Raw genomic sequence first — 17,421 nt, 5'->3', positions numbered from 1 at the left:
CTCAAGACCTTGTACTCCCCAGCCTGCTTCCCCCCCCCGCCCCTCAAACTCAGAGGTTTAAAAGCATAAGTATCTTCCTGCATATACAAAAGCTCCCTCAGTCACCCAAACACAGCAAAGCAAGTCAGAGGCAAGAGCAAATGATGGGCAAAACACAGTCATCTGCCACAGATGCATGGGTCTCATAAGCCAAAGAGACTCAGGACAGTCAGGTGTAGAGTATTACACCCACCAGTACTGCTGGAATCAAAAAGAGGAAACTAGCTCTGAGTATTTCAGCTCCCTCCCATCTCTTTTCTTTAAGCCAGTAAACTCTCTGATGATTATTGCCTGCATGGACTAGTTTATTTGATCTAAGGTCACAGCTAGCTTACCCTTGACACACATACTTTTACAACTGCTAAAGGCCAATGTAGCATCTCCCCAGTCAGAAGCTGCCACTGCTCTCTGTATCCGTGGTTGGGAATCCTTTCCTTTCCCCTTATTCGAGCAGCCTGCTTTGTGAATCCTGCTGTGCCAAAGCCGGGCCTTCAAAAGAGCCCCTCATGTCCTAATGTAATCCCCAAGTAACATTAAAGGCTTATTTATACCTTAAGTAGAGCAGATCGTGTCTTAATTGCCAAGCGTCTGGCTGAAAAGAGGAGGATTACAGTGCTCTGGTAGATGAATGCAGCCGGCAGGAGGCGGCGGCCATGGACACATGAACCCAGATGAGTCCATGAGCGCCATCTCCGCTGGCTGCAGGGCCCGCAAAGCTGCAGCGACACCATCACTGTGAGGGTGAAGCAGAGCATGAGCCAGGCTGGGATGTGACCGAGTGGCAGCGCTGGTGAGCGCGGTCGGCAGAGCCGGGCTGAGCGGGCTCACAGCCCCACTGCAGGCGCGTCTCACACCAGCTCCGCCCGGCTCCCGGAAAAGAGCTGAAGCGCAAGCAGGCACCAGCGGAACACAGGTACACTTACGGGATACACCTGGCCCTTAAATGCTAAAAATTCCTCTGGAAAGCTTGGAGAAAATATACAGCCAAGGAGCTTAAAATAGGTCTGGATGATCAGCTACCACAGACCCAGGAGAACCAACACAAAAATCTGGTATTGTCTCCTGTATGATTTTCCTCACAGACTAAAAATAAAACCACACAGGTATTTTGTTGTTATTACAGACCTATTTTTTCCCCCTCTCCTCATCCTGAGGAGTTGCTTGCCTTAAAATTATTTGATAAAGGAATAGCGTAAACTTCATCTTAGAAAGGCAGATCACCAACAATTCCCACTGAGCTTTAACTTTTTCCTTTTAAAACATATTTTATGTATGCAGGCATTATGCATCTGGCTTGCTCTCAAGCAATTCTGAAATGGTTCCCTCCTGAGCTATTTTACAGTTTAGCAGGAGTAACTAGCCAGTGTAACTGTGTTAGCAGAATCCACTGAAAGGCTTTAAGTAGTAAAGAAAACACTTCACATTCTGTGCCAGTTACTCTGTTTACCTCGGGGTTAGGTAGGGAAACAAAACCAATCTGTATGTGGGCAGTAATAGCTGCTATCTCCACACAGATTGCCATGGTTATTTCTGTAAGATGGAGGGGTTAATTTTCACAAGTATTTCTTATATATAATTATTTAGATGCACTGACTGACTTAGTCATCTACTGTTTGATGCTCTACAAATGCCAAGTAGCTTGCCAGATCCTCAATACCACACACATTATGCCGAAAATCATGCAGAGGGGTGATTATGCACCCTAATGTGCTAAGTGTAGGAAGACATTTATTGTTAAAAAGTTCTCTTGCTTTATGCTTTTTCATTAAAAGGTTTGTTGCCACTGGAACTCTTCTGACATAATGCACTTTAAATATAACCTCATTATTTACAGAATCAGGGCCAGATTTACAGGTATGTAAAAAAGGCAGACACCTCAGCAGCAGCTTTACCTCAGCACCTCCCACAAGACTGATGGATAATCTGACCTTTAAAGCTACCTTTCACTCAGCACTAAGAAAATCCTCCCTTGACCTGGAGGGCAGCTGTCAAGAGAGAGAAGGTCTAGGGGAAAAAGTTGCTGACACAGAATCTTTCACCATGAGCATGTCTGAAGTTTCTGCCATCAGCTTGAAGTCCTGGGAGTGTCAAAACATAATGTTACAGGACACCTGTGACAGGGTTTGGTGGGGGTTTTGTTGCTTTTTTAATGCTCTTAGTCAATGGACAATGTGATTAAAGGTTCATGTCATTAAAAACACTGTAATTAGCTACTGCTTGGCTCATGGGACATTTCAGGGGTAGGTTTAGGGGAGGGAGGCACCCAGCCCCTGCCCCCCATGGCTGATCTGCAAGGCTGGCCTCTCCCACTATTTTTAATGAAACAATTATCCACCAATCCCTGCTGTTATCATAGCTGCAAGAACAAGAGCACACAGCACTGACTCCTGGATGCTTCCCCCCCCCAGAGGGTCAAACACTACATACAACCCACAGAAAAATAAACTCAAGGTTTGTTGCCTCTCCAGAAGGAAGCTCACTCATATTAACTGTGTTCATTTCAATTTACACTCTTCCCTTTATGACATTCATCTGCCCCATTTCCATCCTAGAGGATGACAACTTCCAAAGGACTTTCTTTCCCAACCTATTCCTCAAAACCTCTCACAGCAAGAGACCCAGACCTTGCTCTTCCCCTTGTACGAGCTGGAGAGGTTCAGCATGGTATTAAATCATGGCAGACTGTTGAAGTTTGGATGGCTGTAACTCAAGAGGGACCTTGTGTTACTGAAACACCCCTGAAGTGGGAGATCTGCAATACAGACAGCACAGCCAGGCAGCCCAACAGGAAGCCAAGGAGAAGCTCAAAAAACTAAAATGGCATTGCACTACATCACCACCACATCCATCCTTTGGGTTACCAAAAAGATAGCACCCACAAGCTGCACCTGCCTTTGCCAGGGCCTATCTCTGAGAAAAACTGAAATCCACTGCACAGGAATCTGAGGAGTAGCTTTTGGTCTGCTGAGCACAGAGCACTTCTTCTTGTGGAAGAATGAAGGATTTATTGGAAGGGGCTGTCAGGCACAGCTGTCACTACATGAGCACACCTACTGCCATACTATTCAAGATGTACAGCTTTTCACACTGCCTCAGCTTCCCCACCTGCAGGGATTACTCACACAGTATCACAGACATATATGGTACTCCATATAAATTTACTCCTTTTCCTTTGTCTCTCTCACTGCATCAAGACAAGCCTTCCTGCAAATAATTTGCTTTTTCACATGTATCAAATCAGTGGCAGGTATTCCACGATGAAATGTACTCAGGTTGTGCTCCTGTGAAATAATTTCCTCCTGGAAGAGCTCAGTTCATATCAAAAATTTCCAGTCTGTACAGAAAGCTTCACTCTCCAGCACTGAATTGCATCCCAAGGTTCTTACAATGGTTGCTCCTAACCAACAGTCCATGGACTCCACATCACCGTTCACAGTCCAGCAGCAGTAATGGGTGTCAAAATCAGTGTGAGCACTGGAAGTGAAACCAAAGAACTGAAAGCACACATTCTGTAAAAAAGCCCCAAGCCAACAAAAATCCTATTCTTCCATTCAGGACCTAGTATGCTGTGCAGCAACAGCTGGCACATGCAAGGGTCTAGACTCAGGGAAGGGGCTCTCTGACCAGCACAAACCAGATCTCTGTATCAAAAAAACATTCCACAACTGCAAGAAGTATTTTCCAGATACACTATTCAATGTGGACACAGGTAGCTGAACTTCCCCTTCACTTACTGTTCACCTGAATGTACAACAACAGAATGAAGACAATCTTTACTTCCTGTAAGTTACAAGAACTGCTAAAACTCCAAGTACTACCCTCATAAACTGCCCAAAACAAGGTTTTGGAACTGTCTGGCATTCAAGGATCCAGCCACATGGATGAAAGCACTGCTTGGTGCAAGGTGAAGAAAGCATCACCTGCAGCAAATACCAGCCTTTCCATTTTGAACTTCATGAGTCCATGGAACTGTGTGGGCTCTTCAGTGCCAGATCTCACACTGCTTATCTGCACAAAATAGCTCTAGCACCTCACTTGTGTATGCTGGTGAACCAGAGACAAACAATCCCACATCCTGCAAGCACTCACATTGTGCATTTAAATGCCCACTCCATTCTCTCCACTCTAACAGAGAAGCAATTTGGTATCACACACACCCAATCCCCCCTCCAAGAATAATTCAAGTACATTTCTGCTCTTCATTCCACATATATTTGAGGCAGTCTCTCTCAGCTCTCATGCTGCTAGCTCTGCTATGCTCTTTGGGAGTCTGTTGTACCAATCACAGGGGAGCAGTGCAAACTGGTTTTATACTGAGTGGATGCCCTGCTTGCATTTCAAAGACAGATCTTTCAAATGATTGAGTACTACAGGCTGAACTGGAAGACAGCTGTACAACATCTTCAAGTCAGTGATAACACAACACCCATTTGGTACATAATTTTCTCCTTTCCCTTCATTTCATACAAAATCTTTCTATTTAATGCAGTTCAAAGCATAGGGGCTACTAAGATCATATGAGAAGTCACATCTTAAAGCTATAACTTTGTTGGGTTTTGCTGGGTATTTTTTTTGTTTTTTAGTTCACAGGAATAGCACTTGAAATACGGTAACAGCTTGTAAAGAAGTTGCTGCAATCAACTACTCCCATGCTTGGACCTCTGGGTTTTATAATTATTGAATGTGAAGTTTAATGCAGTAACTGTAATCTCTGAAGCAGCAGCATGGAACTTCCTACATATTTTTAAGGTAAGGACAAGTAAGAATGAAGAGATGAATGTAAAATATATTTCACCATTTTAAAACTTCACAGGCAGCATGATGTAAAAAGTACTAAAAGACTGAGAAGTTTTTGTAAAGCACTACACTTCCAAACACCTTGACACTGTTTGGGTTGGCAGTGTATTTCCAAAAACTATCTCCTTCCAAAGTAAATGCAGATTTATTAGAGCTGGAAAAAAATTTTGGTTTCATTTCATACATTTTCTGCTCCCAGTGTTGAAATATTATTATTTAAAATACACTAGGCAAACATATCTGTTTTACATACCCAGGCCAAAATCCTTCTGGTACCATTAAAATTAGATACATTTATGAAGATGACCACTGGATAGAGGATTAAAAAAAAAACCTTCACATCATCCAGTTTCCCCTACTAACAACAAGTAAAATGATCTAAATCATTTGAAGATTAGGCAGGCATCCTCCATTTTGCATCTGAGTAACCTGCCAAACAAAATAAAACCAATATTCATAGCATTAATTTGATGGGAATGCTGCTAAGAAGCTTCCTTACAAAAATAACAGGAAATATCTCTTCATTAATGCAATTTCAGTATGTATTTTACTTTGAAGTTAAAATGCATTTACTTTGAAGTTAAAATGCATTTACTTCAAAGTTCCCAACTAACTTCTAACTGTACAATATTTCCTAATCTACATGTTCACTCCCCAAAGAAGCAGCTAAAACACATCAATATAGAATGGTGCATTTTCACCACAGTTTCTCTTTTTGCACATTCTTAAAAAAGACAATTCAGGGATTTTTTGAGAAAATGTAAGTCTTGCAAGGAATGTAACATACACAAATATTTTTAGGTTCTCTTTGTAAGTCCTGGATGCTAACTTCCAAGAGTAAGGTTTTATCTCACAAGAGAGAATTTTCATTCTATGAATTTCTGCCCAATTTCTTTCACTTAAGCTTTGCAACTCTTTCAAAATGATAAAGGAGGAACACATTTGGTCATTTTCTGACAGAACCTTGCATGTAAGCTCTCTGAACAATATTTGTTCCAAAATATCCCATATCTACCAAACATATTCCAAAAGCCACCTGAAAAAGGCCAGAAAAATCAGTATTTCTGCATTTAAAGATCGGAGAAACTTCCAACATTGTCATTCATGAGACACCCCCCCACCCCCCATCAGGAGTCTCATGAATTTCATTACAGCTTTTTAAAGGTCAAGGGCAAGGTTCTTACAGCACTAAACTCTACTGCACCATAGACCAAACTTGACCAACACTCACCTTCCATTCCACAAGTCTGAGAAAGCAGAAAAGCAGAGTCAGTTATTTCTGAAGCAGACTTGACACAACAGGAAAAATTATATCCAACCAGACTGTTTGAATTAGTTGCCACAAGTCTTTAGCATGTGTATTCATTCCTACTACAGTGTTTTTCATCCTTTACTGGGAAGGAGAACTGCTTTCAGAGAAAGATTACCCAAGTGACAGAAAAGGTCCATTTTTTTTCTCCTATCAGCCCATCCTCATGACCTGAACCCTTATCAGTCTTTGTTAGGTTTGAAAGCAAGTGCTGATGCAATCATTAGTTGAGGATTCAGCCATTAAGCACGGCAATCACTGATCAGCAGAGCAAGGATTTTTCTCTGAAAATTCCCAGTCAAGCTGCACATAGACAAATAAGGAAAAAAGGAAGGCCAAGAATCAGAAGGAAGATCTCAGTAATCCCAGTCAGTCTTTAAATCCAGACATCTCAGCACCGGAGAACTTTTACGATTTTTGAAGACAGAAATGTGAAATCTTTGAGAGAACATGACCTTTGAGACATACAAAGACCAGCAGCACTGGTGAAGTGACAGAGTGAATGAAGGAAATGAGAGATGAGCACCAACAGTGAGCTGAACACCAACAGGAGGCACAGGCATGCTAAAATGCAAAAGCTGCTCATGTTTTGATCAACAGAGAAACAGCCAGGTACCAACATGAAACAGCACAAAGCAAGCAGAACTAAGTCAGGTAGACAGCAACAGCCCAAACAAACATAGACAGGACAAGTTCAGATGGCACACAGGTTACAGAGATATGAGAGAAAACAGGTTACAAAGATATGAGAGATGGAGCCTCAGCTGCATAAATTGCATACTTACCTGGATTAGATTGCAAAAATTCAGTGACTTTGGGTTCTTTCTTGTGGTTTTGTCAAATTGCCTTCATTTCTTGGAGTATCCCATGGAGTTGCTTACCTGCACCAGTGAAGCTCCCTCCAACTTCATTTCCAGTTTAGAGCTAAAAAAGAACTACAAAGAGCCAAAAGCAACAAGCCTTCAGACAACCCTCAAGCCAACAAACTGCAAATTAGCTGATAATTAAAAACTGCTGAGCATTGTGGCCTTTTTTTTTTTTTTTTTTGCCATTATAGGCCTATACCTAATGATAGGCAGAACTGCTTTTAGCTTCTTCATCTTCCAGAGGTAAAAGTTGCCTACTACAGTTTGGTTCAATGCTGTAACTAATCTGGAGCTCCTATTGTTTTTTTATTTCCCCTCAAAGTGCCAAAGAAAAATGACTGGTTTTCTGGGGCTAATTTTACTACTTAAGATTTAAGCTAGTGATTATGGCTGACACAAAAGTTCAGAGATGAAGTGGCTGACTGAACTCCAGTTTACACATGATACCAAGAAAGGACTTAACCACTAATAGCCAGCCTCTGATGTGCTAAAAGAATCAACAATTTATTCGGTTTTGTGATTTTGGATTTTTTTGTTGTTGCTTTTGTGTTTTGGTTTGTTTTGTTTTAAATCACCCAAACAGCAAAATTAGCATCAGATTCGCATTCAGGGCCATGAAAAATATGGATATTTTGGCCAAGTCTTGCAAAGGTTTGCATGCAGGCTCGAATAATCACATGAAGATCCAGCCTATTAAGAGGAGATTGTCATTGTAGTTAACCCCTAATATGAGACTTCTGAGGTCAGAGTGATAGCATTTACATTTGCATCTACTTCATTACCCCCTATTCCTTTTAAGATGTTAATTAGGAGCAGTTAAAACAGATCTTTATTCTGCTCAGAGAGCAGATTTGAGAACTGACATGGACTACTTTGCCTCTGTTACAGGAGGTCATAAAAATGAAATCAAGCTGAATTTGATACAACACAAAGGGTGAAGAGGTACTTTCCACTCTCAGTACACTCTCAGTATTCTACATAACTATCTTTGTGTTAGTTACCAGGTGGCAACAAAATTAAGACAATGTAGTTTTAAAATGCTGAATGAATTTTATCATTCATTCAGATTTCTCACACTAAGAATACAAAGTCAACAAGCACTTTTTCCCAAGCTGCTGAAATCAACATAGTATTTAGATTAAACTAAAAACACGACTAGAATTCATAACCAAGTGGATGCATGAATGGCAAGTAGTGATAATTTAGGTGGGGGAAAAGCTGTCTTGATTTACATTTTGATGTAGCTGTGCAAGCCATTACCCTTCTCTCTGAAAAACCTGTGTATATGCTGCACTTTGATACAAGGAAGCATAAACCCTCGTACTTGAGGGAGATTATCCACTTAATGTAAAAAATTTACACAAAGAAGTGTTCATGGGACTGGAGCCCATGGAATACCAGAACTCTTACCAGTGGAACAAGGCATTGAAATTGTAGCTCATGAAGAAAGCATGCAGGGGTTATGCTGTACAAGCAAATCCAACAAGAAAGTTGAAAGAAGTTACAGATGTATAGACTCAAAAATCTTCAGGTTGTTTGTAAAGATGTCCATTCTACAGTAACACTAACTATTCAGGCAGGTTATTACCCTGCAGTATCAACATCATGGAGGATTCCATTCCCTCTTTCAGCTAAAAAACTATATTAGTAAGTTGGAAAAAAAAAATCTGTAAAAGTTAAAAAAAAAATCTGTTAAAGTTCTAAGATTAAAGCATTAACATCCGAGAAATTTCTATTCAAAACTGTGCAACAGTGAAATGTCGTAGATTGAAGCTCAGATCTTTAAGAAACTTCAAGAAATGAGTTGACCAAAAAGTCTAGTTTAATCTGAATTTTTAGTCTTTAAATGAATACTCTCCCACAGCTGGACTAAGACTCCAGCTAAACTTGGGATGTGGATTTGCCCTAGGACACTAAATGTTGTTTGCCCTTTCCTTACTCCCACAGAGAAACCCACTTTGAGACTTATGCTTTTCTGGGACGAAGGGGCACATCTGCTACAGAACAACCAGAAATCCATCATCTAAGGGATCTCATGAATCTTACTGGGTTTTCTTTTCATTTGGAACACTTGCATCCTCTTAGTAAGTCCTTCCCAAGAAAATAGAAAGCATGTCACACTGTTTTAGCAATCCTTTATTGAAGATAACAAGTTGGTTATGTTCACTGTATTGTATGAAACATCACAATATCATACTGGGAAGGTACTATCAGTACAGGGTTGGACCAGAGCGGACAGTCTGAACAATAAACCATTTTGCATTCTTCATTCCCTATCTTTTAACAACCCCAAAAAAACCAGTAAAGGGACAAATACCTGTTAACATCATCATTTAAAACACTTTAACTTACAAAGCTAAAATCTAATGAATAAATAAAATATACTGTGGCAATAATCCTCTCTAGACAAAAAAAAAAAAAAAAAGAAAAAAAAAAAAGAAAAAAAAAAATCAGGTACACAGTGAATCAAAATGACTGGAAAAGCTGGCCTTCGGCACCAGTATGAAAGAGCGTGTGGTTTTTACAGACTCACCATGGGGATAAAGTTACAGAAAATACCATGAATTTAATTTCACACAAAACCAGTTGATGACTGTCATTAGCTTAAAACTACACACAAGGGCAATTACATCCTCGCTGAAACACAGTTTAAACAAATAGGAAAATGTTTACAAGGCATCCACAGCATGTAAATCATGTACAGATGGATACATTCATTGTTTCCCCTCCCCAATAGCTTTTATTTTAGATAAATACTTTACTCTTCCCCATTTTCAGCATTTACTGGACTCATTACATGCACAACTCAAAGAAGTCAGAAAAAAAGTCAAGGTTATTGCAAAAATAGAATTAAACTAAGAATCTTCAAGTACCTTACATGACAGCCACTCTGTACCATGCCCATTGCTTATAAAATGAAAGGTCATTGAACCCATGAAAATATCTCTAATATTTTCTTAATTTAAAATAGATAATTTTAAGTGTATTTATAGTAATCTCAAAGTGATAATTTTGAACTTCGAAAATAATGCAAACAATTAAAAATTATACCCATATTACACAAGACTTCTGTCTGTATCTTAAGCTGAAAAAAAAAAATCAAAAAACTATAGAAAACCACATATAGAACAAAAAAATAATCACAATTTACATTATAATAAAGGCAAATTTTCAGCATTTTTAAAAAAACCTGCAGCTGTGAGAGATGTCAAAGCAAGTCACTACTAACTATAAATTCACCAGTTTGGTTTTTTTCCAAAAGATTTTCTCTAGCAAGAGTTGAAGGGTGTGTTGTACACATGCGTAAAATTCTTACTGGTTTTAGATGCCTAGAATCTTCATATATTATTGCCAAATAATACACTTATCTTCAAGCAAGCAGTAGGCAACGTATCACAATTTGGACACCGCAGGGAAACCTAACGGTCTGGTAATACAGGTAAAACTGGAAAATTTAAAAACAAACAAAAAAATACACATCTGATAGCGTATTGCCCAATTGAAATGACTTCCAAGCCACAGAGCTGCAAAGCCTTCCAACTTGGTAAAGTGAAATAAGAAACGTCTCAAACAATTACTTGTACTCTCTCACTCAAGCTTGTGTGTTGCATGTTTCATTTAGCCACAGTGTATCTTCAGAGTACGCCTACAATCCCGTGCACCTCAGGTACACACACCGATCTGCTGAGAGAATATTCCTTCCTTCCTTCTTTTTTAGGGCCAAAGTTCATTACAGATGTAATCAGTATGCCTGAGGCTGGTAAAAATACTGTAGTACAGGCAATGCTAAGAGTGGCAATATCAGAAAACACAAAAATGAACAAATGATGGAAAATTCTATTATCTTTCTGCCCATTTCACAAAATGTTGGAAATCCACCAGAAATTTTCCCTTGTATTGAAGAAATCAGATTTAAAAGTTTTTTTCCCCCTTTCAGAATCAAAAGCATTTTAGCAGATTTGTAAGGCTACCACGGATCTTCTAGATCTCCAGAACCCTACAGGAAAAGAAGAGGAGAAACATTACTACTCACCAATACAAATGAAAACATTTTGTTGCACTTTGGATTTCAGTGGCATAATTAAGAAGAATACTAGCGTAAGACAGAAAACATTTTCCTTGTTTTCCATACCTGCCCACTTCCACACACAAATATTTCCTATTTGTCAACATCATGAAGGAATTTACTTTTATAAAACATGAATCCAGTAAAGCTCTTATAGCAAAATGACTCAAACCCAAGATTTAACTTACTAAATCACTACTATCAATACATACTACATCTGTGGACTAAAAACCCCCAAAAAAGCTCTACGAAATACTATGGAAATCAGCTTCTCAGATATTTCTGGTCCAAAAGAAATTCCTGCAGGGTCATTTTCATTCAGACAGTGAAATTTGTACCTATTTTGAACAATTATATTTTTGTGCATGTGTTATGTTATGAACTGACAACTGACACAAGACTTCCAGATTTCACTTATTAGCAGATGAGCTACCACTACTGCACAGTCCCAGTATTATCATCGACCTACCCAAATGGATGTACCTGTGTGTGCTGTACCCCAAGAGACAGGAAAAGATTTGGCAGAAGACAAGCTTTAGAAGAATAGTTTATTCATTTATATGGCTGATGTTTAGCTTAAACGTGAGAAATGTTGCCCAAATACAGTGGGCAATATGAACGCTCCAAACCCAAAATCACTCAAAGCTTTGTAGAAACTAATGAACAACGTGAGCTCACATCAGAAGCTATGAAAAGTTTCAAGTCATGTCAGAGTGATAACACTTCAAATTAAGTTTATTACTCACTTAAAAGAGTCAATATGCATACAGATATTATTCCACAGCATATTCTTTATTTTCACTTGTTCACAAATTATTGTAACTTGACACTGGGTACTAAGTTGAAGTACATTTTCATTTCTGGATATATGCTATGCAACAACCTGAGAAGTAATAATATAATTGTCTAGAAAATCAGTATTTATGATGAACACTGGATACAATCTAAACTAAAAAAAAAAAAAAAAAAATAAAAAAAAATCAAACATTTTATAAGTGACAACCTAAAATAAAACAGCTTTTGTAATTTAGCTGTAATAGAAACTATATACAAACCAAACACAAACATGCAGTAAATGATGGTGGGGAAAAAAAACAAAAAACCTGAATAATTTGTACAATTCAATTAAATTGCACAAAAGATACAACTAAGATGTAAATTACAATGAGCAAACACATACCAACAAAACTATTATTTAATAATGTTCTCAAAAGAAAAAGTTTTAAAATGCCTTTTTGCGTATCACGTTAGACTCCTGTTGTTGGTGACACAGGATTTGAAAAAAGAAGATCAAAATCTCAAACGGGAAGTTAAATCTCGCTACACAACTTAGGATGCAATAACTGCAATACCCCACAGTAGTTGAACTCGTAAGGAAGTAAGAGCTCTGTATAAACCATCTGTACACGTAACTACGGTAAAGCCAAACAGTCTTGCAGGCCAGCATTGGCCCAGGTAGCGATCTGAGCAGAGGAAGCCGCGGCGGTGAAGCGCAGCGCTAGCTCGCTGCGGGTGTCACGAGTGCTGCTCGCCGCTCTGGTCGCTGCCCGCGGCGGGGCGCGGGGCCGGGGCCGGAGCGGGGCCGGCGCGGGGCGGGCGCGGCTCGGCGGCCGCGGAGTCCTCGGGCGGGCCCGGGCCCTGCAGCTGCGCCAGGCGGTACCCGGCCAGCATCTCCTCCAGCAGGTGGCGGTAGTTGCCCCTATGATTAATCCGCATCTGCCTCAGCGCCTCCACCAACCTCCCCTGCGTTCCGCCTTCCTCGGCCGCGCCGGGCTCCTTCGGTTGAGATTCAACACCCCAAAAAGATCAGCAGTTAAACTAATAGTTCTTCTAACCATATTTAAAAAAAAAAAAAATCCAAACCCCAAACTTTTTTACAAACTGAGAAAGCAACTCTCTATTTGAATGTAAAACACCTTATTAGCAACATAGAGCAATGTATTTCATGTTCATCCTTTTAAACAACCTAATTTAAGAAATGATAACTATGGAACCAGCATTTTTAATAATTTCAATTCATTTTAAGCCTGTCAAAGTACCTCCTCCCAATTAACTCCATCTTTATTTCAAATGTCTTTGATAAATAGAGATGATACCCCCCCCCCCCCCAACTTTGGACATTTATCAGTGTAAAATTTTGAAAATGTAAGCTTCTTTAGCCACCAGGTCAATATATTTAATTGTGAATTTCTGCACAGCCAGTAGCAGCACAGTTCTGTGAAAAACTCAGAGAATAGCTAACTCTACTGACAGCAGTTTAGTTGAAGCATCACATCAAAATAAACGCTCAGTGTTTTAGTGAACACTCTGTGATTTTTGCATGCATGAAGCCACCAGAAAAGCAAGCAGCTACCCGTGAGCATGGGGAATGCTGGTATTTGAACAACATAAGACACACCTTTGGGCAGATTGTGTATTGCCTGGAAAAATTAGCAGGTAGAACAGTTATTTAATGTCAAACCTAAGAACCTTCAGTACAAAATCTGATCATTGAGTGCTGATTAAGGAATGGAAGTCTCCTCAGCAAATGACCTGCTTGGTTATGAGCCTTCAGTTGAAAAAAATATTGTGCTTTTTGGTGACAGACTTAAAATGCTTTGACATTGATACTAGGTATTTTCATTTTCAAGTGCTAAAGCAGTACTGTTGCTTTAAGGGAACAGTACATTTTAAATTATTAGTATCTAGCAACTTATCAATCTAGACAAATGAAACTATCTCTGGAAGCTGGCAGATTTTCAAGACATTAGAAGGACAATCCAGTCTGCCTTGTTTTCATGCTGACCTCATTTTATTGTCATGTAATCCAAAAGCTTCCTAACTACAAGTACTGCTGTCATTCATTTACAAGCTTAATAGCAGTATTGAGAAAATACCTTGGGATCAGTAAGATTCTGCATGCTCTATGTAATGCTGCTGGAATAAAGGCCCCAAGACTGATTAACACAGTCCAAGTTAAAATGGGGACAATTTTACCACAAAAAGGAGTATTACTGCATATAATGGCATCCCTCTAAGTTTAATTTGTTCAGGAAATAAGAGACAGACTTTCACAGTCTGTTTGCTGGTCTTGGTTTGAGATGTTTTGACTCCCATGTACTAGCATTTTCACATTTAAATATGAAAATATTCAAGAGAATATTCAATAATTCAATACTCTTGTCTTCAAGAGCACAGAGAGGAGAAGCAAGATAAAGGAGATAGTTTTAGTGTATGAAATGGAACTGCTTTAACACCTTACAAGCACAATGTCAGCAAAAACCCAGGGCACTAAGAAGAGGCTACAGATGTATCCTGTTTCTTGGTTTGACAAAGAAAAAAACCTAAGTTATGTATATACCTAGCTAATATTAAACAGGGTAACATAGCTGAAGACTTCCAGTTTTTTAAAATTCAGGGAACATTTAAATTCCATATTTCGTCTACTCCAGCAGTTTTGCTCTGAGGTTGACATTAGCACACATACACCCTGAAATTTCCACATTTCACAATACCGAGATCTTTAAAAATTCCTTTGGCAGACTGAAGTGAATAATTTTGCTCCATGCAACACTGAAGAGTAAAAGCAATAAGCAATATAATAGCAGCCCTGAGGCTCCTAAGCAATTGAAATGCTGGTAGGAGTTGAATTAGCAATGCTGTTAGCGTTTGATATTCAAACCCACATCCTGCATGGCTTTGCACCCTATTTCACAGCAGGCTATTTCATGCTTCCCTTGTGTCCCTCAGTGCTAACAGACAAGAAACCCCACAGACAGTAGGACAGAAATTGCCTCTTTTATATACTATACGCCATATAGACGGAGATTTCTCTCTAATGATGTGTGGTTGGAACAGGTCCCTGAAAACTATGGTTATTGTGCAAGGTAGCATTTGCCTTCCTTCACATTTCAATTCAACTCAACTGCTACTGGCCATAAAGTCAGGAATAAATTTGTGCTAGCTATTTTCAACATGAGTATTCACAATTTTTACACAAGTTTTGTGCTATTGAATTATGTGTATGAAAAGGGCTGCTATGCATTAAAGACTGGATTTGTAATGTTGTGAGAATGATGTAAGAGTTGTGTCCATTTACATTTTTTTATGTGTAGCAGCCCTTAATGGCACATGATTGGGTTCAGCCAACTGCCAGAGGGTATTATTAGCAAAAACAAGAGAGAAATATGATTGATTTCAACTAAGATTCTCAAAGGCAGCTTTAAGCAAATGCCACTGAAGCCATTAATACAGCCACTGCAATTTTAACAATCTTTCTTGTGTTTAAGGATATATACATACAGTGAAGTAGTCTAATTGGATAGTAGTCTCCTAGTCTTAGGAACACATCAAAAAATTAAAATGGTAGGAGTAGAGTCACAGAGAAACAGTAGTACTTTAGCAGAGAGAAAGAGTAGTACTTTAGAACAACTCTTCAGTAGCATTGTAACACTGCAGTGCTAACAATTATTTAGCTATGAAAACCTTCTTTTAAATTCCCTTGAAAGATCTGAAAGCATCAGGCCCCAATACATAATCCATTTCTGTGCTTTCACTCATATTTGTAAAGGCACAAGGCACCACATTTATAGCAGAAGTCTCTGTTCAAACAAGGGTAAAGCTGTTCATTGCAACCACAGTGCAGGGCTCTCTCCAGCCCTGGATTTATAAAATACTTGTAATCTGCTGAGATTCCTAGCAGAAAAAACTTAGGAGTGCTATACCCTCAAGTCAGACTAGTGATCTCTGGATACTGCTGTAAGTAAGGATTCTTTTCTTTCTCAGACTCTTGCTCTGTATGACATCTCCTTACTTAGGCTCTATGTTAAGGTTCCTCAGAAAACACATGTGTGAAGAATAAAAATCTACTATCACTAGTTTGGATAATCAAAAAACAAAATCCAAGTGCAACACTACCTGAAACATCTACAGTGCTGAGTAAAACAAAGCTAACCTAGAAACCGATAAAACCAAGGTTTAAATTATATACTAAGAACAAACTTGCAAAGCTATTATGATCCAGTTCACATGAACTCACAGTAACTATTTTAAAATTGTTAGATTTTAAAATTGTTAGACACTAAAATGTATAGTCTTTAGAAGGAAGCCACACTCTCAATTGCAAAAGTTCATCTGACTGTTTGGGTTGTTGTTTGCGTGGTTTGGAGAGCTTTTTTTTTAGTCATTTGCATTAATATTTTAGCAATTAACAACATTACTATTTCGCCATGACTGAAATTGCTCTAGTCTTATATACCACCCTAAGATGGAAGATGACTGCCACAGGCAGAGTTCCCAGTCAGCAACAGAAGTGTTCTGCACAACACCCACTCTCAGCAGACAAGGGTGCACTGCTGACCACACACATCGGGAGGATGCTCAGGTGCAAGTGTGCCTTTGTGCTCTGCAGACTCAGCATCCATGTCTCTAGCACACAATTTTTCATATGAACATCTGCTCTTGCCTCATACTAGTTTAAACAGGAGCATCATTGGCCAGATTTCAATCTCACCTGGCAATGTCATCACTGGGATATACTGTATGTTTCCTTCCTGCCTTTGCTTCCTGCTTAAATGTGAGATGTGTAGCAACACTATCACTGTGTGTAGACATTCTGAAGAGTCTGATGTTGAATAACTGAACAGCTTCCTTCCCTTTACATCTCTGGACACTACAGTATCCAGAAGGCTACAAGATCACCACACATACACCTGAGACTGAGTAAGACCAGCAAGGAAGTCATGTTTTCATCGTCTCAGATGAGGCACACCAGATTTATCCACTTCAAGGACATTAAGATAACTTGCTGGGAAGATGCAAACAGCAATTCTATCCTTCACCAAGGGGGAGTTTATCCTCTCAAACTGCTCTGGGCCTGTACCACTTAGGATGAAAAGAACAAAGGTGGCAAATGACATGCTATCACAAGCTCAAACTAGAATTTAAACCACTCTATTTAAAACACATATCTGAGATTTGCACTTCTATATCAATGTAAGAAAAATTTAGGAAGCAGACTGCAGTCTATTGTTCAAATCTCTTTTCAAAGAAACCAAATTAAAAGCTAAACCAGCTACTTGGGATTTTAATGGCAAGAAAGGTCAAAGCTGTTAATGATATATTTTCTTATGAGCAAAATGCATATTTAGGTTAGCTATCTCATTTTATTAAATTAAAATGGATGATGCACAAACATTTCCTGAAAGGAGCCAATAGACAAACAGATGCTGTACTACATATTAGGACTTACAGCAAACTTGCACAGCTATTGGGAAGTAAATCTAGACTGAGACCAGGTGCATCATAAATGCAACTATGGCATATAACATTTCTAAAATGTAACCATTAGACAAACATTCAGGATT

General features: G+C 39.1%; 1 protein-coding gene across 5 annotated transcripts in view; it reads right to left on the bottom strand.

Annotated features, from left to right (window-relative positions):
* Window positions 1–9,129: 9,129 nt before the first annotated feature.
* The window catches only part of PPM1B (protein phosphatase, Mg2+/Mn2+ dependent 1B), a 61,083-nt gene continuing 52,791 nt past the window's right edge, over window positions 9,130–17,421 (bottom strand). For 3 of the 5 annotated variants that reach the window (XM_030235472.2, XM_030235473.2, XM_050972132.1), the window contains one exon: window positions 9,130–11,008. In XM_030235472.2, coding sequence (XP_030091332.1) covers window positions 10,979–11,008 — 30 coding nt within the window. In that variant the 3' untranslated portion in view covers window positions 9,130–10,978. Of the gene's footprint in view, window positions 11,009–11,607; window positions 12,854–17,421 lie in introns of those variants that run through there. The other 2 variants (XM_030235471.2, XM_030235474.2) reach the window with 2 other exon arrangements.

Source organism: Serinus canaria, chromosome 3 (assembly GCF_022539315.1).
Source record: "Serinus canaria isolate serCan28SL12 chromosome 3, serCan2020, whole genome shotgun sequence".
Classification (NCBI taxonomy): domain Eukaryota; kingdom Metazoa; phylum Chordata; class Aves; order Passeriformes; family Fringillidae; genus Serinus; species Serinus canaria.
Note: the sequence above shows the minus strand (reverse complement) of the source record. Positions and strands in the feature narration are given on the sequence as shown.